This window comes from Canis lupus, chromosome 23 (genome assembly GCF_003254725.2).
Source record: "Canis lupus dingo isolate Sandy chromosome 23, ASM325472v2, whole genome shotgun sequence".
NCBI lineage: Eukaryota > Metazoa > Chordata > Mammalia > Carnivora > Canidae > Canis > Canis lupus.
This window is the reverse complement of record NC_064265.1, coordinates 1,816,498-1,839,945: the sequence shown is the minus strand read 5'-3', so window position 1 is coordinate 1,839,945 and position 23,448 is coordinate 1,816,498. Positions and strand designations below refer to the sequence as shown.

The following is a 23,448-nucleotide window of genomic DNA, read 5'->3' as shown; positions in this document are numbered from 1 at the left end:
GTCATGGAACAGGTAAACAAGTAGATAAATTACAGGGTGCTAAATGCTGTCAGGGAAAGAGGGGGCCACATAACCTGCAGCCTGGGTGTGTTTCTGTGCTTATGAGGAACAGCCAGGGGAAAAAAAAAATCCCACAACTGCTGGAGCCTAGGTTCAGATTTGAAGGAGAGGGAAGTAGTCAACTGGAGGAGGGACTACAGTGAGGGAGTATACCTAGCGGTGGGTATCAGCTGTGTGCAGGAGACAGGAATATGAAGTAGTGGGGTGCAGAGAAAGTCCGTGTGGCTGCAGATTCAAGGGCTGGCAAGTGGGGGGAGTTGCCAGTTAGACATGATGAACTGAGTAGAAGCATAAAATATTTTAAGTCGGGTTTGGGTTTAGGTCACATCATCACTGAGTTTTTAGCAGCATGTTTGCAGTCTAGATGGGGAAGAAGATGGATAAACACACCCACACATACTGGAATTTTAATACAAAGCTTCAGAGCTAAGTTCTTCTAAATCAGTGGTCTGGCACGGGAGGGCATTGTTCTTATATATGTCTCTGAGACTCTTCTCCCCTCTGTAGCTTCTGAAAGTTTAGCTTTTCCCAACTCCATTTTTAACCCCTCCCTCCCCCTATGTACTCTCCACTTTGGTCATCTCTGTCCTCAGCAGTTAAGGTGAAGAGATGAAATGGATCCAGTCAGATCCTGGTCTGGATTGAGGGGAGCTGATGAAGCTGCCACTCAGTTAAATATATATACTTATTGAGGACCTACTATGTTCTTTGTAGAGTGCTCTGAGGATACAATGGTGAGTAAACTGACCCAGGTCTCGAACCCTACAGGGTTGGACGGTACAGTGGGAGAGAAACAGAATCATAGATCACCCTCTGTGTCTGTAGTTGCGAACATCCCCATTTTCACTTTCTTTGGTTTACCTAAGGTCCACCACAGTCTGGAAGCAGATGATCCTCCTTCTGATGCACTGTCAGGTCAATAGTAGCCTAACTGTACATCACAATGCCTACATCACTCACGTCATTTCACTTTATCCCATGGTTATTTTTATCATCTCCTATCATCACAACAAGGGTGAGTATAAAACAATAAGAGATCTTGAGAGAGACCATGCATTCATGTAACTTTTATTATAGTACATTGCTATAATTATTGTTTTATTATTAATTATTGTTGTTAACTTCATACTGCGCCTGATTTATAAATTAAACTTTATCATAGATATGTATGTGTAGGAAAAAACATAGTATATATATGGTTCAGTACTGTCCACAGTTCAGGCATGGGGTATTGGGGGGGTCTTAGAACATGGATAAGGAGAAACTATTGTTATTTTAACTGCAAAAAAGGTGCTACTTCCTCCTAGTAGGGGAATAGAATGTGGGATCCTAGGACAGGCACTGTACTTGAGAAACTAATACAAACTGCTCACCAGAAGGAGTTGTGTGCAGCACATGGAGACCTCTGAAGGACAGGCCAGGACAGCCTTGGTGGGCTGAGGGAGGGAAGGGAATGAGGCTGCAGAAATGCAGGACCTAGCTTATCACAGGCAGTGGAACCTCCTCTGTTATCAAGGCTATCAATGCCTCCAAATGAAGAATAACAAACCTTGCTGGTCTCTGGGACACATTAGCATTTTACTCTGCACAGGATTTTGACCACAGAGGTAGGAGAATCCAAATTCTGTTTTTCACAATCAGACAAATAAATGTTTGACTTAGATCCAACCAACCATGGGGATCCCTGGGTGGCTCAGCGGTTTAGTGCCTGCCTTTGGCCCAGGGCGTGATCCTGGAGTCCTGGAACTGAGTCCCACATCAGGTTCCCTGTGATGGGGCCTGCTTCTCCCTCTGCCTGTGTCTCTACCTCTCTCTTTCTCTCTCTGTGTGTCTCTCATGATAAAATAAATAAAATCTACAAAAAAAAAAGATCCAACCAACCAACAGTAACAAAAGAAGAGGAAAGTCTAGTAAATGAAAACACAGGTTAAGGATATAATGTATCCTTCAATAATCAATTTTAATGATTAAGAAAATATACAGAATTGAAATTAACAGAAGAATCTATCAATAAAATCAACCTAGGGATCCCTGGGTGGCGCAGCGGTTTGGCGCCTGCCTTTGGCCCAGGGCGCGATCCTGGAGACCCGGGATCGAATCCCACGTCGGGCTCCCGGTGCATGGAGCCTGCTTCTCCCTCTGCCTGTGTCTCTGCCTCTCTCTCTCTCTCTGTGACTATCATGAATAAATAAATAAAATCTTTAAATAAATAAATAAATAAATAAATAAATAAAATAAAATCAACCTAAAGAATAAAATGAATAGCAGTTTCAGTACTGCAACTCCATTGATGGCTGAGTAATACTCCATTGTACATATATACCACATCTTCATCCATTCATCTTTCAATGGACAGCTGGGCTCCTTCCATATTTTGGCTACTGAGGGCTTTGCTGGTCTAAACATTGGGGTGTATGTGCTCCTTCAAATCACTCTCTTTGTATTCTTTGAATAAATCCCCAGTAGTGCAATTGCTGGGTCCTAGAGTAGCTCTATTTTTAACTTCTTTTTTTTTAAAATTTTTTAAATTTTTATTTATTTATGATAGTCACAGAGAGAGAGAGAGAGAGAGAGAGAGAGGCAGAGACACAGGCAGAGGGAGAAGCAGGCTCCATGCACCGGGAGCCCGACGTGGGATTCGATCCCGGGTCTCCAGGATCGCGCCCTGGGCCAAAGGCAGGCGCCAAACCGCTGCGCCACCCAGGGATCCCTATTTTTAACTTCTTGAGGATCCTTCAGACTGTTTTCCAGAGTGGCTGCACCAGTTTGCACCCCCATCAACAACGGAAGAGGGTTACATTCTCTCTGCAACCTCGCCAACATCTCTTATTCCCTGAGCTGTTAAATTTTAGCCTTTCTTACCAGTGTTTCAATTTATAGTTCCCTGATGACTTCCTCCAATCACTTGTAAAAATGTAAACCACTCTTTGATCACAGAGCCAACCAAATTCTGGTGGTAGATTTGGCCTGCAGCCCCATCCTATATGATAAACAATTTCTGGTCACTGAAGATGACCACATATCTACATTTCAGTAAAGTTACCCAATAGAGACAATTTAGAAGCTTAGAGATTAATCTCAACATTTTTGTTCTGCTCAGATTAGAAAGCAGTTGTTACTGCCATTCTGGAGATTAACAGATTAGGTCCTCCAGCCCCTTGCTATACTTGAAAACCACCCATTTGTGAGGTATCCTAAAACCTGGAAATCCAAACCTTCAGGAAGAGCAATCTAAGTGGACAACACATCAGCAGATCCTACAAAGCCCTCGGTTTTTGCAGGCACAGCCGTGAAACACGGGTCTTCAGGAATGCAGGCTAGTGGTGAGAGCTCCGGCCGTAGTGCAGCAGCTCAAAGCCGTAGGTCAGTACCGCCCCTCCGCACTGCACTGGCGTCCCTGCTGCTGACGGGACGCGGGGCCCCGGACACGCACACTCACGCCCGGCTGGGGGCGGCCCTCGGCGCCCCCCGCCCCCCGCCCCGCGCCCCCACAGCCTGACCGAGCAGCCAGCTGGTTCTCAGCCTCCTTCCCAGGCGCCAGAGCACACAGAAAACCTCGCCCAAGCACTCTCCTCACGCCAGGAAAAGAGACCTAAGCAGAAAGAGCATGGCAAGGAGGCCGCGCTACTAACCACCGTCCACCCTCACACCGCTAAGGTGACCAACTACTCGCCCACAGACGGAGACTACTCGGTCGCCCCGGACGGACTTGGATCCCGGAGTCTCGCGACATCTGCTACTGTCCGACGCTCCAATAGTAAGACATCTCGCGGGAGTCCCCCCGCAGCGCCGGAGGGTCAGGTGACTTCACGGCTCCGCCCGCGTCTTCCGGGCCGCGGGGACCTCCTCACGCGGGCGGCGGGCGGCGGGCGGCGGGCGGCGGGCGGCGGGGGCGGGGGCGGCGCGGGCTGCGGCAGGTCGGCGCCCTGAGCCTCCGGCTGGCGGAATGGTGCTGAACCGGGTGCGAGCCGTTTTCTTCGACCTGGATAACACCCTCATCGACACGGCCGCGGCAAGCAGAAGAGGCATGCTGGAGGTAACTTCCCGACTCCCGCGGTCCGCGCCCGCCCCGCTCCGCGCTTTCCTGACCCTCGCTGGCCTCCCACCCCGACCTTTCCACTGCCAGGTGGCCCCGGAGGCACTGCCTTCTGTCCTTGGAGAGGCATCCGGTGCCGGGAGGGCAGGTGGGCCGGGCTGCAGGCGGTGGTGCCCGCTGCGGCTGCCGCCTTCCCTAACGCCCTGGGGCTCCCCGGGCTCTGAGAAGCGGGGTCTGGAAGTTGTGGCCAGGCTGCGGGACCGGGAACGCTGTTGCTCATCCTGCCCACACACAACGCCAGGCTCTCCGCGCTTGACCCCCGGGGATGGTAGTCCCCACGCTCGGTGGGCTTGGGTTCATCGTGGAGGAAACCCCAGAAGTTACACAGCCGTCTGCGGCAAGCCTGCACTTAGTTGACTTTTTTTTTTTTTAATTTTTATTTATGATAGTCACAGAGAGAGAAAGAGGCAGAGACACAGGCAGAGGGAGAAGCAGGCCCCATGCACCGGGAGCCCGACGTGGGATTCGATCCCGGGTCTCCAGGATCGCGCCCTGGGCCAAAGGCAGGCGCCAAACCGCTGCGCCACCCAGGGATCCCACTTAGTTGACTTAAGAGAGTTTTCTCCGCAGAAATTCAGTCTCCCTGCTCTAAGTGTGACCCTAGGTTTCCTAAGTGACTGACGTTCTTAGTCCGTGCTTGCCAAGAGCATCTCTTTCATGGGGCATTGTTCAGCAGCATTCTCTTCTTTATACACCCACAAATGCTGCCTCAGATCTCGTCCAGCCCCAAATCCACCCCTGGTGGCTTGCTTCTGCCTTCAGCTCTAGGGAGAAAACCAAGGATTATCAAATGGGAAAAACACCGTTTCAGAAGCTCATACTTGAACTCTGGGAGTCCCAACCACTTTCTGCTTCACTAATTAGGTTTTGACTCCCTGGATCTTTTTTTTTTTTTAAACCCCCCCCCCCCCAAAGGTGGGGCTGGACTGTGGCCCAACCTCAGGATGGTGAGATCAAGACCTAAGCCCATGTCAAGAGGCTTGATGCTTACCTTACTGAGCCATGCAGGTGCCTCAGGTTTTGACTCCCTGCACCTTCATCCTCTGTCTTGATACCTTCCACTCCTGCATATTCAGGTCTGTCCCACATTTAAAAAATAAAAAAGAATGCCTCAGGGGATCCCTGGGTGGCTCAGCGGTTTAGCGCCGCCTTCAGCCCAGGGCGTGATCCTGGAGTCCCGGGATCGAGTCCCACGTCGGGCTCCCCGCATGGAGCCTGCTTCTCCCTCTGCCTGTGTCTCTGCCTCTCTCTCTCTCTGTCTATCATGAATGAATAAATAAATAAATCTTTAAAAAAAAAGAAAAGAATGCCTCCCTTGAGCCCTTCTTCCTTCACTAGATGATACCTGTTTCTCTTCCGGCCTTGTTTTTTTGTTTTTTTGTTTTTAATTTAAATTCAAGTTACTTAGTATATAATGTTTTATTAGTATATAATGTTTTATTAGTTTCAGGGGTAGAATTTAGTGATTCATCAGTTGCATATAATACCCAGTGCTTTTTTTTTTTAAGATTTTATTTATTCATGAGAAACAGACAGAGAGGTAGAGACACAGGCAAAGGGAGAAGCAGGCTCCATGCAGGGAGACCGACACAGGACTTGATCCCAGTTCTCCAGGATCATGCCCTGGGCTAAACCGCTGAGCCACCCAGGCTGCCCAATACCCAGTGCTTATTACATCAAATGTCCTCCTTCATGCCCATTACTCATTACCCCATTTTCCAACCCACCTCCCCTCCAGGATTGCTCTCTAGAGTTAAGTCTCTCATGGTTTGCCTCCCACACTTTTTTTTTTTTTAATCTTATTTTCTTTCACTTCCCCTATGTTCATCTGTTTTGTTTCTTAAATTCCACAAATCATGAAATCATGTGGTATTTGTCTTTCTCTGACTTATTTCGCTTAGCATAATACCTTCTAGCTCCATCTGTGTCATTGCAAATGTCAAGATACCATTTTTTGATGACTGAGTAATACTCCATTTTACGTATATACCACATCTTCTTTATTCATTCATCTGTCAATGGACAGCTGGGCTCCTTCCATATTTTGGCTACTGTGGGCATTGCTGCTTTAAACATTGGGGTGTATGTGCCCCTTCAAATCACTCTGAATTATTTGGATAAATACCGTGTAGTGCAATTGCTGGGTCTTAGGGTAGCTCTGTTTTTAACTTCTTGAGGAACCTCTGTTTTCCAGAGTGGCTGCACCAGTTTGCATCCCCACCAACATTGTCGGAGAATTCCCCTTTCTCCACATCCTCGCCAACATCTCTCGTTCCCTGAGTTGTTAGTTTTAGCCATTCTCACTGGTGTAAAGTGGTATCTCATTGTGGTTTTGATTTGTATTTCTCTGATGCCAAGTGATGTGGAGCATTTCTTCATGGGTCTGTTGACCATTTTCTTTGGAGAGGAGTCTATGTTTTCTGCCCGTTTCTTGACTGGATTGTTTGTTTCTTGGATGTTGAGTTTGAGAAGTTCTTTTTTTTTTTAAAATTTTTATTTATTTGTGATAGTCACAGAGAGAGAGAGAGAGGCAGAGACACAGGCAGAGGGAGAAGCAGGCTCCATGCACTGGGAGCCCGACGTGGGATTTGATCCCGGGTCTCCAGGATCGCGCCCTGGGCCAAAGGCAGGCACTAAACCGCTGCGCCACCCAGGGATCCCGATAAGTTCTTTATAGATCTTGGAAACTAGCCCTTTATCTGATATGTCATTTGCAGATATCTTCTCCCATTCCATAGGTTACATTTTAGTTTTGTTGACGGTTTCTTTTGCTGTGCAGAAGGTTTTTATTTTGATGAAATCCCAGTTGTTCATTTTTGCTTTTGTTTCCCTTGCCTCTGGAGACACGTATAGCAAGAAGTCAAAGAGGCCAAGGTCAAAGAGGTTACTGCCTGTGTTCTTCTCTAGGATTTTTTTTTTAAGATTTTATTCACAAGACACACACAGAGAGAGAGAGAGAGAGGCACAGACACAGGCAGAGGGAGAAGCAGGCTGCACGCAGGGAGCCCAATGTGGGACTCGATCCCGGGTCTCCAGGATCACACCCCTGGCTGAAGGTGGCGCCAAACCACCGAGCCACCTGGGCTGCCCTTTCTCCAGGACTTTGATGGATTCCTGTCTAACATAAGTCTTTCATTCATTTTGAGTATATTTTTGTGTATGGTGTAAGAGAATGGTCCAGTTTCATTCTTCTGCATGTGGCTGTCCAATTTTCCCAACACTGTTTGTTGAAGAGATGTCTTTTTTCCATTGGACATTCTTTCCTGCTCTGTGGAAGATTAACCATAGAGTTGAGGGTCCATTTTTGGATTCTCTGTTCTATTCTATTTTGATCTATGCGTCTGTCTTTGTATTGACAGTCATGTTTTTCAAAAGAAATCTATATACATTATCTCCACATCTCTACTTTTATTTATTCTTTTATCTCTTGACATATAACATTTCTTCGTGCTACTTAACGAAATAGTCTTGCCAGGTCATTAGGCACTTCCCAAATTGCCAGAATCAATGGATATTTTAAGTCTGTTCTAATGACTTTGCTGTGGCATTCCATACTATGGACTGTCCCTTTCATTTTCATACTCTTGACATGAGGGTCACCACCCTGTGCTATATTTCCTCCAGTGTCTCTAGCTGCCAATAGTATATATTTACTTGTGTGTTCTTGCACAATATTGCAATTAAATTCTTGGTTTAGGCCAAATCATACTATAGGCTAAGAATTCATGCTTTAAAATCAGGCATGAACACAGCTTGAATCACAGCTGAAAGTGCCTGAACAGTTACCTAACCACTGGAAATCTTAAATCCTTATTTAAAAATTTGAAAGGTAGGGATCCCTGGGTGGTGCAGCGGTTTGGCGCCTGCCTTTGGCCCAGGGCGCAATCCTGGAGACCCGGGATCGAATCCCACGTCGGGCTCCCGGTGCATGGAGCCTGCTTCTCCCTCTGCGCCTCTCTCTCTCTCTCTCTCTCTCTCTGTGACTATCATAAATAAATTAAAAAAAATTTTTTTTGAAAAAAAATTTAAAAATAAAATAAAAATTTGAAAGGTGATATTAGTCCTCAGTGTCCTTATCAGACTTAGTTTAATGCATAGGAAGTATATAGCATCCAAATGTATACATGATGAATTGTACTATCCACCCTGTCACCCAGTGTGTCCTCTCCTGCATATCCCCCCGCCCCTCATCTTAAAGGTGGACTTGTCTGTCTCCTAGACTATTGCTCTGATAGTGTCTCCAAGCTCACTCTGTCCAGTTCATCTTCCACATTCCTGAAAAAAGGTCAGATTGTATTTCTCCCTAGTTTATACCAACACTGTATTTTGTTCAAGATACAATATCAAAAGATACTACAGTTAATTTCTGCAACTCAGATGCCTGCAACTTAATAGCTTCTTAAGAAGAAATAAACTATGTTAGTCATATTCATCTGATCCATGGTAAATATTGAATGAATAATGAATGTACAGATGGATAAAAATCCAGGTCTTCAGACTTGGTTCTGTTGCCACCTCTTTATAAACATCCTATTAAATGAGCAGAATTGAGTTGTGTGCTTTTGACTCTACAAGGAGTGCTTTGTCACATAAGAATACAACGCCATCCGTAAATGTTGGAATATTCAAAAGTAACATACCAGCTTTCATATATACTCTGATTTATGAAAGGAGAAAGGGAAGAAAGGTCTAGACATTGCCTTGGGCTTGGGAAGAAGGAGTCATATACTGACTATATACATCTGTTTAGTTGTTTTTTTTTTAATCTTCTGGGAAACTTATTTCTTTCTACCCTCTTCAGGCCTTTCTTTCATTGTCACTACCCAAGAGGAAGCTGTCCACACAAATTTGGAGTTTCTCAGTGAACAGAGCAGAAAAGATTTCTGCATTTCTGAGTTTACTTTCTAGTGGTGGTTGACTGGGAACATAATACATCAAATGTATTATTATTCGTAAGTATGTTCGGAAAAGAGAGGAGAATGAATTGCAGTTTATTTTAAATAGGTTGGTCAGGTAGGTCACTTAGAGTAGATGATGTTTGAAGAAAGACTTGGACTAAAACTAACAGGAGGGCTGCTTGAATTGTTAGGCTGTATGTGTGGAGGCAATCATATTTTGTGAGCATGTATTTTTTTTAAGATTTTATTTTAATTTATTTTAGAGTGAGCACAAGCAGGGGGATGGGCAGGGAGAGGGAATCCCAGGCAGACCTGAGACCAAGTGCAGAGCCCAATGTGGGGCTTGATCCCAGGACCCCAAGATCACGAGCTGAGCCTAAATCAAAAGTCAGGTGCCCAACCGACTGAGCCACCCATGTGCCCCTGTGAACATGTATTGTTAACTCAGGTTTATTTGGAATTCAGCCACTTGATATCATGTCATAGTGTTATTGTATTATATAGTTCCCATACTAGCCTTCAAAAGGGTTTAAGTTCTGATGATAGGGTCCAGAGAGCAGGTTAGAAGGCTACAGTTTCCTTTTTTTGTATGGGTTAAGATGAGACTTAAATAGAGTTTTGAAGCAGAAGCTTCAGTTTCTCTTATATCTACAAATTGATACCCCCTGTCCCCTTCACTTTTTTTTTTTTAATAGATTTTATTTATTCATGAGAGACACAGAGAGAGGCAGAGACACAGACAGAAGGAGAAGCAGGCTTCCATGCAAGGAGCCTGACATGGGACTCAGTCCCAGGTCTCCAGGATCACACTCCGGCCTGAAGGCAGCTCTAAACCGCTAAGCCACCTGGGCTGGCTCCCCCCCCTTTACTTTCTTAGGGCCCCTTTCTTCAGACCTCTAGGTCCTTGGTGGGCTTAATTGTATTCAGAATCCTTTTCAAGCCCGCCTTGTCCCTTGCACAAAATGTCATCACGCCTCCAAGTTAGAGATCATTTTCCTCCACCCCCAATTCAATCAAAACTCCCATTTTCTCAATGCAATGTTTATACTAGTAATAATATGAACTAATTCTACTTAGGTGTTTTTTGTTTCTATTGAAGTATAGTTGACACACAATAGTGTTACACTAGTTTCAGGTGTACAACATAGTGATTGAATAGGTGTTATTTCTGTTTTAATAATATGTAAATGACTGGTAAGCTTTTTCCAAAAATATTTTTTAATATTTTATTTATTTATTCATGAGAGAGAGAGAGACCCAGACATAGAGAGAGAGAGAACCAGAGACATAGGCAGAGGGAGAAGCAGACTCCATGCAAGGAGTCCAATGTGGGACTCGATCTCAGGACTCTGGGGTCATGCCCTAAGCTTAAGGCAGATGCTCAACCGCTGAGCCACTCAGGTGTTCCTTTCCCAAAACATGTTAAAGTTAAATATTATGTGTGGCCCCAAATGAATTTATAATCAGTTGCTATGTGAAAAAAATGGGAAAGTTAATTCAGAGGACATAATGGGAAGAAATTTCAAAACTTGACAGTGGTATGCTATAGATTTACAAATGCCCCTGAAAGGTGAACTGATTTTGTTTTTTCAGAGCCCTAAGGACATGTAAAATGAATTGCTAATTGTAGTAATAGGAATTTGAACATTTATTGAGCACTCTCTGCTAACTATGAGCTAGCACCTATTTAAGCTTAAGCACTGTGGACTTCTAGAGAGGCCTGTGGACTTCTAGAGAGGCCTGTGTTCTTTTATTGTATAGCAATAGGTTTGCTAAAACTTTACAGTCACCCTTCTATCATAGCTCAAGAAATTCAACTGACATTGTTAGAAAAGATGGTGACATTAGCATGAAGGCTGTAAAAACCTGGTTTGTTAATTGAAATTTAACTTTGCCTTCCTCTAAAATTCTTAGGGATATTATATTTTTCTTGAATTAATAAGACTTTTCTTAACTATTGCATTTTTTTATGAGCACAAATAACCTAAACAATATTTCTTTTACTTCTTATGTGATTCTTCTATTTAAAGGAAGAAAAATGTGTCTTTTAATCTCTTTCTTCTCTTCAGTAGGTAAATTGAGTGTCTGGTATGAGTAGCATTGTTCCCTATATAGTTTAAAACACGTTTTAACTTGTTGGACCTCAGCAGACAGTTTTTAGTCCCAGCTATGCGCACTGCACTCATCATCCAAAGATCCAAAATTGTCTTGGCATTGTCAACTTTCCCCAGATGTCCCTAAGACAGGGACTTCAAATGCAGGTAGTCCATTTGGGAGGTGATCCTTGGAAGTGCCATAGAATAGTGGTGGACTCATATGAGGAAGGTAGAGAATCTAATAAATGAGCAGGTTGCTGGAATGAACAGTTGGGGAACTCTGGTAGACAGCATGCAGAGCATGCTTCAGCTTTCCCTCCCAAGGGATAAGAAAGCTGGGATATTGGGTCACCTTGGTGGCTCAATCAGTTAAGTGTCTGCCTTGGGCTCAGGTCATGATCCCAGGGTTCTGGGATTGAGCTCTATGTTGGGCTCCCTGCTCAGCAGTGTGTCTGTTTCTCTCTCTCCCTCTGCCTCTCTACCTGCATTGTTCTCTCTCTGTCTCTCTCTCTCTCTTTCTCTCAAACAAATAAATCTTAAAAAAAAGAAAGAAAGAAAGAAAGAAAGAAAGAAAGAAAGAAAGAAAGAAAGCAAGGAAGCTGGGATATTAACCTACCAATTTCTGCCCCTTGTTGGTTGAGGCCTGCTACCAGGGCACTACTTCACCCATTTGTGTGCATGGGTGCTCCTATGGTCAAATAAAGCCCTTAGACTGAGAAGCCCAATGACTTACTTAACAGTATGAAGCCATTGGCATGTGTGGAAATAGTGTATGCCAAGGGGATTTGGGTAGCATCTGTAGCAGCCTGAGATTGAAGGCCCTTTACTAACCAGTTGCAAACAGGCTCTCCAGCCTCATCTAATAGGATCCTCTTTTAGGATCCTCCCTCACATGTCTTACATTTCAGCTTGAACTCAGCTTCTCACTGGGAAGTCACCTTTCCCAGTTCTCAAAATTCTAAGCTCTATATCTTTGTTCATGCTATTCCTTCTGTCTAGAATCATTACATCCTCCTCCCATACCTACCTTATAGACTTGGTAACACTTTGGTTTAAGTGTTACTTTCTCTGCCAAGTCTTAATCTGGTACCCTGTGGAATGACTTGCTTTTTACATTTTCTTTCTGCTGTTGTTTACATGACTGTCATACCACTCAACCCAGCATTTATGGTGGTTGCACACCTGCTTATTTTCCCCACTAAATGTTATGAGGGCAACAAACCCAGCCTCCGTTGCCTAATACAATAGCGTAAAGGCAAGCATGTGTGCTTTGGAAGTAGGCAAGTGTGGATTTAAATTCCAGCTCAGGCAAGTTACTTAGTTCTTATTTTCCATTTCCTCATCTCAAAAAGGCAGGTAAGTCCCTTGCAGAGTCATGGAAAGGTTAGATATAATATATGTGAGCATTAGGCACAATGCTCACCACATTAGGGTCGCAGATGTTAGAAGACAGGCCAAATGGAAAAGAACCTAACGTAATAAAAGCCAAGATAAAAAGTTGTGGGAATATGAGAGGGAGCATGTAATCTGATGAGGGATTCAGAATCAGTGTAACAAAGGATGACTCAGAACTCCTTGGGCAGCCCCGGTGGTGCAGCGGTTTAGCGCCGCCTGCAGCCCGGGGCGTGATCCTGGAGACCCGGGATCGAGTCCCACGTCGGGCTCCTTGCATGGAGCCTGCTTCTCCCTCTGCCTGTGTCTCTGCCTCTCTCTCTCTGTCTCTATGAGTAAATAAATAAGATCTTAAAAAAAAAAAAAAAAAAGAACTCCTTGAAGTTTTTTATCTGGAAAAGTAGGTTTGGAAGAAGCACTGGGTTGTTAAACTGCTGAAATCACGGAACATATTGGATTCTATTAGAACTGAATACATGTGGTTTTTTTTTTAATAAATTTATTTTTTATTGGGGTTCAATTTACCAACATACAGAATAACACCCAGTGCTCATCCCCTCAAGTGCCCCCCTCAGTGCCCGTCACCCATTCACCCCCGCCCTCCTCCCCTTCCACTACCCCTAGTTCGTTTCCCAGAGTTAGGAGTCTCTATGTTCTGTCTCCCTTTCTGATATTTCCCACACATTTCTTCTCCCTTCCCTTATATTCCCTTTCACTATTATTTATGTTCCCCAAATGAATGAGAACATATAAGGTCTGTCCTTCTCCGATTGACTTACTTCACTCAGCATAATACCCTCCAGTTCCATCCATGTTGAAGCAGATGGTGGGTATTTGTTGTTTCTAATGTCTGAGTAATATTCCATTGTATACATAGACCACATCTTCTTTATCCATTCATCTTTCGATGGACACCGAGGCTCCTTCCACAGTTTAGCTATTGTGGACATTGCTGCTATAAACATTGGGGTGCAGGTGTCCCGGCGTTTCATTGCATCTGTGTCTTTGGGGTAAATCCTCAACAGTGCAATTGCTGGGTCATAGGGCAGGTCTATTTTTAACTCTTTGAGGAACCTCCACACAGTTTTCCAGAGTGGCTGCACCAGTTCACATTCCCACCAACAGTGTAAGAGGGTTCCCTTTTCTCTGCATCCTCTCCAACATTTGTGGATTCCTGCCTTGTTAATTTTCCCCATTCTCACTGGGGTGAGGTGGGATCTCATTGTGGTTATTTGAATTTCCCTGATGGCAAGTGATGCAGAGCATTTTCTCATGTGCGTGTTGGCCATGTCTATGTCTTCCTCTGTGACATTTCTGTTCATGTCTTTTGCCCATTTCATGATTGGATTGTTTGTTTCTTTGGTGTTGAGTTTAATAAGTTCTTTATAGATCTTGGAAACTAGCCTTTATCTGATATGTCATTTGCAAATATCTTCTCCCATTCTGTAGGTTGTCTTTTAGTTTTGTTGACTGTATCCTTTGCTGTGCAAAAGCTTCTTATCTTGCTGAAGTCCCAATAGTTCATTTTTGCTTTTGTTTCTTTTGCCTTCGTGGATGTATCTTGCAAGAAGTTACTGTGGCCGAGTTCAAAAAGGGTGTTGCCTGTGTTCTTCTCTAGGATTTTGATGGAATCTTGTCTCACATTTAGATCTTTCCTCCATTTTGAGTTTATCTTTGTGTATGGTGAAAGAGAGTGGTCTAGTTTCATTCTTCTGCATGTGGATGTCCCATTTTCCCAGCACCATTTATTGAAGAGATTGTCTTTCTTCCAATGGATAGTCTTTCCTCCTTTATCGAATATTAGTTGACCATAAAGTTCAGGGTTCACTTCTGGGTTCTCTATTCTGTTCCATTGATCTCTGTGTCTGTTTTTGTGCCAGTACCACACTGTCTTGATGACCACAGCTTTGTAGTACAGCCTGAAATCTGGCATTGTGATGCCCCCAGATATGGTTTTCTTTTTTAAAATTCCCCTGCTATTCGGGGTCTTTTCTGATTCCACACAAATCTTAAAATAATTTGTTCTAACTCTCTGAGGAAAGTCCATGGTATTTTGATAGGGATTGCATTAAACGTGTAAATTGCCCTGGGTATCATTGACATTTTCACAATATTAATTCTGCCAATCCATGAGCATGGAATATTTTTCCATCTCTGTGTCTTCCTCAATTTCTTTCAGAAGTGTTCTATAGTGTTTAGGGTATAGATCCTTTACCTCTTTGGTTAGGTTTATTCCTAGGTATCTTATGCTTTTGGGTGCAATTGTAAATGGGATTGACTCCTTAATTTCTCTTTCTTCAGTCTCATTGTTAGTGTATAGAAATGCCACTGACTTCTGGGCATTGATTCTGTATCCTGCCATGCTACCAAATTGCTATATGAATTCAAGCAATCTTGGGGTGGAGGCTTTTGGGTTTTCTATGTAGAGTATCATGTCATCGGCGAAGAGGGAGAGTTTGACTTCTTCTTTGCCAATTTGAGTGCCTTTAATGTCTTTTTGTTGTCTGATTGCTGAGGCTAGGGCTTCCAGTACTATGTTGAATAGCAGTGGGGAGAGTGGACATCCCTGTCTTGTTCCTGATCTTAGGGGAAAGGCTCCCAGTGCTTCCCCATTGAGAATATTTGCTGTGGGCTTTTCATAGATGGCTTTTAAGATGTCGAGGAATGTTCCCTCTATCCCTACGCTCTGAAGTGTTTTGATCAGCAATGGATGCTGTATTTTGTCAAATGCTTTTTCTGCATCTAGTGAGAGGATCATATGGCTCTTGGTTTTTCTCTTGTTGATATGATGAATCACATTGATTGTTTTACGAGTGTTGAACCAGCCTTGTGTCCCAGGGATAAATCCTACTTGGTCATGGTGAATAATTTTCTTAATGTATTGTTGGATCCTATTGGCTAGTATCTTGTTGAGAATTTTTGCATCCATGTTCATCAGGGATATTGGTCTGGAATTCTCCTTTTTGGTGGGGTCTTTGTCTGGTTTTGGAATTAAGGTGATCCTGGCCTCATAGAACGAATTTGGAAGTACTCCATCTCTTTCTATCTTTCCAAACAGCTTTAGTAGAATAGGTATGGTTTCTTCTTTAAACGTTTGATAGAATTCCCCTGGGAAGCCATCTGGCCCTGGACTTTTGTGTCTTGGGAGGTTTTTGATGACTGCTTCAATTTCCTCCCTGGTTATTACCCTGTTTAGGTTTTCTATTTCTTCCTGTTCCAGTTTTGGTAATTTGTGGCTTTCCAGGAATGCGTCCATTTCTTCCAGATTGCCTAATTTATTGGCGTATAGCTGTTCATAATATGTTTTTAAAATCGTTTGTATTTCCTTGGTGTTGGTAGTGATCTCTCCTTTCTCATTCATGATTTTATTAATTTGAGTCTTCTCTCTCTTCTTTTTAATAAGGCTGGCTAATGGTTTATGTATCTTATTAATTCTTTCAGGGATCCCTGGGTGGCGCAGTGGTTTAGCGCCTGCCTTTGGCCCAGGGCGCAATCCTGGAGACCCGGGATCGAATCCCACGTCGGGCTCCCGGTGCATGGAGCCTGCTTCTCCCTCTGCCTGTGTCTCTGCCTCTCTCTCTCTCTCTCTCTCTCTGTGTGTGTGACTATCATAAATAAATTTTTAAAAAAATTCTTTCAAAGAACCAACTTCTGGTTTTGTTGATCTGTTCCACAGTTCTGGTCTTGATTTTGTTGAGTTCTGCTCGAATCTTTATTAACTCTCTTCTTCTGCTGGCTGTAGGATCTATTTGCTGTTTTTTTTGTTTTTTTTTTTTTTTTTTTTTGCTGTTTTTTCTCTAACTCCTTCAGGTGTAAGGTTAGCTTTTGTATTTGAGTTCTTTCCAGTTTTTGAATGGATGCTTGTATTGTGATGTATTTCCCCCTCAGGACTGCTTTTGCTGCATCCCAAAGATTTTGAACGGTTGTATCTTCATTCTCATTAGTTTCCATGAATCTATTTAATTCTTCCTTAATTTCCTGGTTGACCCTTTCATCTTTTAGCAGGATGGTCCTTAACCTCCACGTGTTTGAAGTCCTTCCAAACTTCTTGTTGTGATTTAGTTCTAATTTCAAGGCATTATGGTCTGAGAATATGCAGGGGACGATCCCAATCTTTTGGTATCGGTTCAGACCCGATTTGTGACCCAGTATGTGGTCTATTCTGAAGAAAGTTCCATGTGCACTTGAGAAGAATGTGTATTCAGTTGAGTTTGGATGTAAAGTTCTGTAGATATCTGTGAAATCCATCTGGTCCAGTGTATCATTTAAAGCTCTCCTTTCTTTGGAGATGTTGTGCTTAGAAGACCTATCAAGTATAGAAAGAGCTAGATTGAAGTCACCAAGTATAAGTGTATTATTATCTAAGTATTTCTTTACTTTGGTTATTAATTGATATATTTGGCAGCTCCCACTTTCGGGGCATATATATTGAGGACTGTTAAGTCCTCTTCTTGGATAGATCCTTTAAGTATGATATAGTGTCCCTCTTCATCTCTCACTACAGTCTTCAGGGTAAATTTTAGTTTATCTGATATAAGGATGGCTACCCCTGCTTTCTTTTGAGGACCATTCGAATGGTAAATGGTTCTCCAACCTTTTATTTTCAGGCTGTAGGTGTCCTTCTGTCTAAAATGAGTCTCTTGTAGACAGCAAATAGATGGGTCCTGCTTTTTTATCCAGTCTGAAACCCTGCGCCTTTTGATGGGGTCATTAAGCCCATTCACGTTCAGAGTTACTATTGACAGATATGAGTTTAGTGTCATCATGATATCTATTCAATCCTTGTTTTTGTGGATTGTTCCACTGGACTTCTTCTCAAAGGGGAATTTTAAGAGTCCCCCTTAAAATTTCTTGCAGAGCTGGTTTGGAGGTCACATATTCTTTTTCAGTTCCTGCCTGTCTTGGAAGCTCTTTATCTCTCCTTCCATTTTGAGTGAGAGCCTTGCTGCATAAAGTATTCTTGTTTGCATGTTCTTCTCATTTAGGACCCTGAATATATCCTGCCAGCCCTTTCTGGCCTGCCAGGTCTCTGTGGAGAGGTCTGCTGTTACCCTAATACTCCTCCCCATAAAAGTCAGGGATTTCTTGTCTCTTGCTGCTTTAAGGATCTTCTCTTTATCTTTGGAATTTGCAAGCTTCACTATTAAATGTCGAGGTGTTGAACGGTTTTTATTGATTTTAAGGAGGGGGGATCTCTCTATTTCCTGGATATGAATGCCTGTTTCCCTTCCCAGGTTAGGAAAGTTTTCAGCTATGATTTGTTCAAATACATATTCTGGCCCTCTGTCCCTTTCGGCACCCTCGGGAATCCCAATCTTCCTCAGGCTGTCGTTTATTTCCCTTAATCTATCTTCATGGTCTTTTAATTGTTTGTCTCTTTTTTCCTCAGTTTCCCTCTTTGCCATCAACTTGTCTTCTATGTCACTCACTCGTTCTTCCACCTCGTTAACCCTCGTCGTTAGGACTTCTAGTTTGGATTGCGTCTCATTCAGTTGACTTTTAATTTCTGCCTGATTGGATCTAAATTCTGCAGTCATGAAGTCTCTTGAGTCCTTTATGCTTTTTTCTAGAGCCACCAGTAGCTGTATAATAGTGCTTCTGAATTGGCTTTCTGACATTGAATTGTAATCCAGATTTTGTAACTCTGTGGGAGAGAGGACTGTGTCTGATTCTTTCTTTTGAGGTGAGTTTTTCCTTCTAGTCATTTTGCTCAGTGCAGAATGCAAAAAACAAGTTGTTTTGGGAAAAGGAGAAAACGAGAGGAGAGAAAGAAGGAGAGAAAAGAGCAAAAGAAAAAAGAAAATAAGAGAAGAAAAAGAGAAAGAAAAAGAAAGGAAAAAAGGGTGGGGGAAGCAAACAAATCAAAAAGCAAAAAACAAACACGGGGGAGTATCTTCTGATTCTGTATACTTTAAGTCCATTGACTTCCCCTGGATCTTGTCCGTCCAGCTGGTCTTCTGGGGGAGGGGCCTGTTGTGCTGATTTTCAGGTGTTACCACTTGGGGGAGCTGCCCTGCCCCCTGCCTGGTGCAGGGCTCAGTGGGGGTTGTTTACCCCGTGAGGCCCCAGGAGGAACAACCCCGGTGGCGGGGCCAGCTCTGGAAACCTGGAGTCAGCCCCCGCAGTAGCTCCGGAGCTCTCAGTCTGCAGGACCTGGAGGCTCCCGGCGGGGCCGCTGATCTGCTCAGCTCGGGCAGGAGCGTCCTTGCTGTCCTGGGCCCTCCGGGCCTCTGCCTGTCCCGGGGGAGGCCGGCTCCTGGGCTGTGTCCCGGCGCCCTGTGCCTCCGGGGCCTGCGCTGCTGGATTCGCGCTTCCGCCCCGCAGCCCCCTCCGGGGAGCCGCCCCCGAGCCCCCCGAGCTGCTCCCGCCCCGCAGCCCCCTCCGCGGAGCCGCCCCCGAGCCCCCCCGAGCTGCTCCGGGTCCCGCCGTGCGCGCTGCAGCCCTTAGGGAGCTCGGCGCACTCTCCCGGGGCGCAGGTGTCTGTTAGTGTCCCCGGGAGCCCGAGGGCATCCCCGCCCTCCTGGGTCCTGCTCTAACTCCCTGCGGGCGTCTTTCCGCCCAGGAAGGTCGGTGCAGCTCCTGCTCCTCCGGGACGGGGCTCTCCTGTCCTGGGGACACTCGCCCCGGCCTCAGTCCAGCTCCTCGCGGGCCCCTCCCCCTTGGAGGCCTTTTGCTTCTTTATTTCTTTTTCCCCGTCTTCCTACCTTGATAGAAGCGCGAACTCTTCTCACTGTAGCATTCCAGCTGTTCTCTCTTTAAATCTCAGGCCGAATTCGTAGATTTTCAGGATGATTTGAAGGTTATCTAGGTAATTTGGTGGGGACAGGTGATTTGCGGTCCCTACTCTTCCGCCATCTTGCCCCTCCCCCCCCCTTTTTAAGATTATTTATTTATTTATTCATGAGAGACAGAGAGAAAGGCAGAGACACAGGCAGAGGGAGAAGCAGGCTCCATGCAGGGAGCTGGACGTGGGACTCAATCCGGGGTCTCCAGGATCACTCTCAGAGCTGAAGTCAGCGCTAAACTGCTGAGCCACCCGGGCTGCCCACATATTTTTAAAAGTATAGAATTAGTCTCATTTTATATGGTAATGAGTTTAGGCCTCAAAATACAAAAAGATAAGAAAAGGTTGGATGAACCAGCATTATTTCTGGGAAGACCCTAAATGATGGTTGTGAGGAATTTAAAATGTTTTACTGAATTTAAACCTGTTTTGTTTCTGTTTCTTCATAACCAGAATGAATGGTGGTGGACTGCCAAATGAAAGTTTTATGAACTATATCTGAAGACACTTCTTAGAATAGAAATTGGTCAAAAATATGAATGAGGGATGTCTGGGTGGCTCTGACATTGAGCATCTGCCTTTGGCTCAGGGCATGATCCCAGAGTCCCAGGATCAAGTCCCACATCAGGCTCCCCGCAGGGAGCCTGCTTCTCCCTCTGCCTGTGTCTCTGCCTCTGTGTGTGTCTGTCAGGAATAAATAAATAAAATCTTAAAAAAAAAAAATATGGGGAAGCCTGGGCAGCTCATTGGTTTAGCTCTGCCTTCGGCCCAGGGCCTGATCCTGAGGTCCTGGGATCAAGTCCCACATTGGGCTTTCTGCATGGAGCCTGCTTCTCCCTCTGCCTGAGTCTCTGCCTCTCTCTCTTTGTCTCTCATGAATAAATAAATAAAATATTAAAAAAAATATATATATATATGAGTTGTATAACATGATTGGGAGATCTTCCCTCTGGTATTCTTTAAAATTTAAACACAAGACCAATTCCCACCAGAAATGGTGTGGTAATAAAGCTGCCTTAGGGCAGACACATGGAGTTGGAATCTCTACTTTGGGATTATAGCAAAATAGCTTCTCAGGGCATGACTATACTTATAGTCACCCAAAGTGTGTTAATGGAGTTGTTTTCCTTTATTTAGGTGATAAAGCTTTTACAATCAAAATACCACTACAAAGAAGAGGCTAAAACCATCTGTGACAAAGTTCAAGTTAAACTCAGCAAGGAATGTTTTCATCCTTCCAGTACATGCATTACTGACCTAAGGACTTTACACTGGGAGGAAGCAATCCTTGAAACGAAGGGTGGTGCAGCCAATAGGAAATTGGCTGAAGAATGTTATTTCCTGTGGAAATCTACACGTTTACAGCATATGATACTAGCAGAAGATGTCAAAGCCATGCTCACTGAACTTCGGAAAGAAGTCCGCCTGCTTTTATTAACAAATGGAGACCGACAGACCCAGAGGGAGAAGATTGAGGCTTGTGCCTGCCAGTCCTATTTTGATGCTATCGTTATAGGTGGAGAGCAGAAAGAAGAGAAACCAGCACCTTCCATATTTTATCATTGCTGTGATCTCCTTGGACTACAGCCTGGGGACTGTGTGATGGTTGGTGACACACTAGAAACCGATATACAAGGAGGCCTCAATGCAGGGCTGAAAGCAACAGTCTGGATAAATAAAAATGGAATAATGCCACTGAAGTCTTCCCCCATGCCACATTATATAGTTTCATCTGTGCTAGAGTTACCTGCTGTCTTACAAAGTATAGATCGTACAGTCAGTATGTCAACTTAAAGCATAGAAAAGGGCATGATTATGTATTTTAGGGTCAAATACAGGTTTTGAACTAAGAAAAGTTAAGGCATTCCATGTATTAAGACCCAGTTCTAAGAATAATTTTACTTACAGTTTAATAGCCAGCCAACCACTGACTGGCATTTATATCTGAAAATCCAGAGCACATTAATAAATACAACTTACTAGTTATTAGTAGTGTAATTCAGAAAACTTGAGGAAATCTATTATTTGTTAATCTGTGACTTGAGGTTTTTGAAAAATTATTTTATTAATCTTTTAGCATCTTGGATCCATGAAGATATCAGACAAGATAGCTTATACATGGATGCACAAATACAGGTTTTATGTTCTGTCTTAAAAATAGATATATTTTTAAAATAGATATTCTAGATATTCTAAAACAGATATATAATAGAGATTTATCAGAACAATTGGATCTGGATAATAGGAAATAAGTGCTAAGTCACATGCCAATCAAGGCATTCCATAGTGAAATTATTTTGCATATTTTCTTTTTAAAAACATCTACCATATTTTTGTCTACTTTGAATGTATACATTCTTTTATGAATCGTTTTTCTGCATGACCTTTTTTGAGGGGAGGGGGGATAATTTTCCTATGGTGTATACATGACAAATAAATTTCTCCAGTAAAAAAGCTGTTAAAATCAGCATATGGTGCTCCTTCTCCATGACATTTTCGCATCTTTCTAGAGTGCACTTATAGATTATTATTAGTCTTTACCTCTTACAGAAGTATTTTTACAATCTTTTCCCAGGTACACAATGGGTCCAAGGGACTAGACTTCCTGGCTGGTGATAAGTAGAAGTCACATGGCACCAAAAGTCATTTTCCTTGTGTGGGTACCTCAGAGGTACAGCATAACTATGCTGCTCTTCCATAAATTCTTTATTGACTGAATAACTTGACCTGTATGATGAAAACTAATAGGAAATTACGTTTTGCTATGAATAATTTCAGGGTGCCATTTTAATATAATTTAAGTGGCTTTTGGTGTTACCATCTGCCTTACATCTCCTATTTTGCAAATTTTAGGAAATATATCCTGTTTCCAATTTCTATATCCAACTCAGTGTTTAAGCTTATTAATTAATGACTAAGAACATCTTGCAACTAGAAAACTTTTTCTAGGCCATTAAGCTAGACAGTCTCATGACTTCACCAACTTGGAGTAAAATGGTTAAGGAAAAAGAATAATTTGGGTTGGTTTTTGGCAGGTTTTTTTTTTTTAACTTTTGTATAAGAAGCTACTAAGGTAAAATATTAGGCTGTTAGAATATGTATAGCTATAACTCCTCTGATTATAATACTTAGGTTCTAGATTATGCCTATTCTTATTTCTTTAGCCAGTCATTTCCTGTTCACTGCCAAGAACAGGATTCTCTGCTATTGTGCAAATGTCCTGTTGTGTTTACTTTTCACTCTTAATTTTTAAAACTGTGATTGTACCCTTGACTGTCCCAGAATGTTGTTGCTATAAAGCTAACCATTTGTGAACAGGGTATGTATGTGTATAGTTACAGGTATGGTGCCCATGTGACCTTGATTATAATTTAGCTATTTAAAAATTATTAAATTGGATGATCTTGGCAGGAAAATTATGTGTATGATTTTTCTAATAGATGCATGATGCCTAGGGTTTGTCCTTCTAGCTATCCCACAGGATGGATGTAGGCAATGTCGCATTCAGTATGCTAACCAGAGAAGGTCCCTTGCTTCTAGATCGTAGTGACAGATCTCAGCAAGATAGTTCCTACAATGCTACAATGTCAAGTGAGCAGTTCTTCAGCAAAAGTTATGGGGAGGCGGCTGTGGTTTGTTTCCTTGTCCTTCCAGTTTGTATTCAGTATGTGCAGTAATGCAATATTGCATTCCATTTGCATCCTTCCTTAGAGAAAAACTGGTGGTTTTCTACCTTCCTAGTGGAATGTTACAGAAGATTTTAAGAAATCTTGGAATAGACCTGTGATTTTATTAATAATGTTTTTGTTTTTAGAATACTATTCCTCAAGATTTAAAAAAATGATGTAATAATATACCCCCCCCTTTTTTTTTCAGTTTTCCATAATAGTATGCTCTACAAAGCCCTAAATTCTCAATTGTCCAGGGGTTCTCCAAAGCACTAGTTATAGAGGAAGGCCTAAAGTAGACACAAATGGACACTGCACCTGGAATACTAAAACAAAGATGGATGTTTTCTGATTCCATATACACTTCCAACCCTCTGGTGCACAAACATCTTAGATACGGTAGTAACCAGGACCCAGTGGATGTTCAGTATGTATTATAGAAAAGGGTTTTTAT

At 43.2% G+C, this 23,448-nt stretch overlaps 1 protein-coding gene across 1 annotated transcript; it reads left to right on the top strand.

Moving 5' to 3' along the window:
• The first annotated feature begins 3,944 nt into the window (after positions 1 to 3,944).
• On the top strand, positions 3,945 to 21,793 carry LOC112668844 (N-acetylneuraminic acid phosphatase). The gene is made up of 2 exons (XM_025461488.3): positions 3,945 to 4,096; positions 20,464 to 21,793. Exons 1-2 carry the CDS (start codon positions 4,007 to 4,009, stop codon positions 21,118 to 21,120), a joined length of 747 nt encoding a protein of 248 aa, XP_025317273.1. The 5' UTR covers positions 3,945 to 4,006; the 3' UTR covers positions 21,121 to 21,793.
• Positions 21,794 to 23,448: the final 1,655 nt, after the last annotated feature.

What these genes read in the sequence shown, in the direction of transcription:
- LOC112668844 (XM_025461488.3), top strand. Translation starts at nt 4,007, where the DNA reads ATGGTGCTGAACCGGGTGCGAGCCGTTTTCTTCGACCTGGATAACACC. An exon ending in GCAGAAGAGGCATGCTGGAG is followed by an intron (nt 4,097 to 20,463) that starts GTAACTTCCCGA and finishes TCCTTTATTTAG; the next exon opens with GTGATAAAGCTTTTACAATC.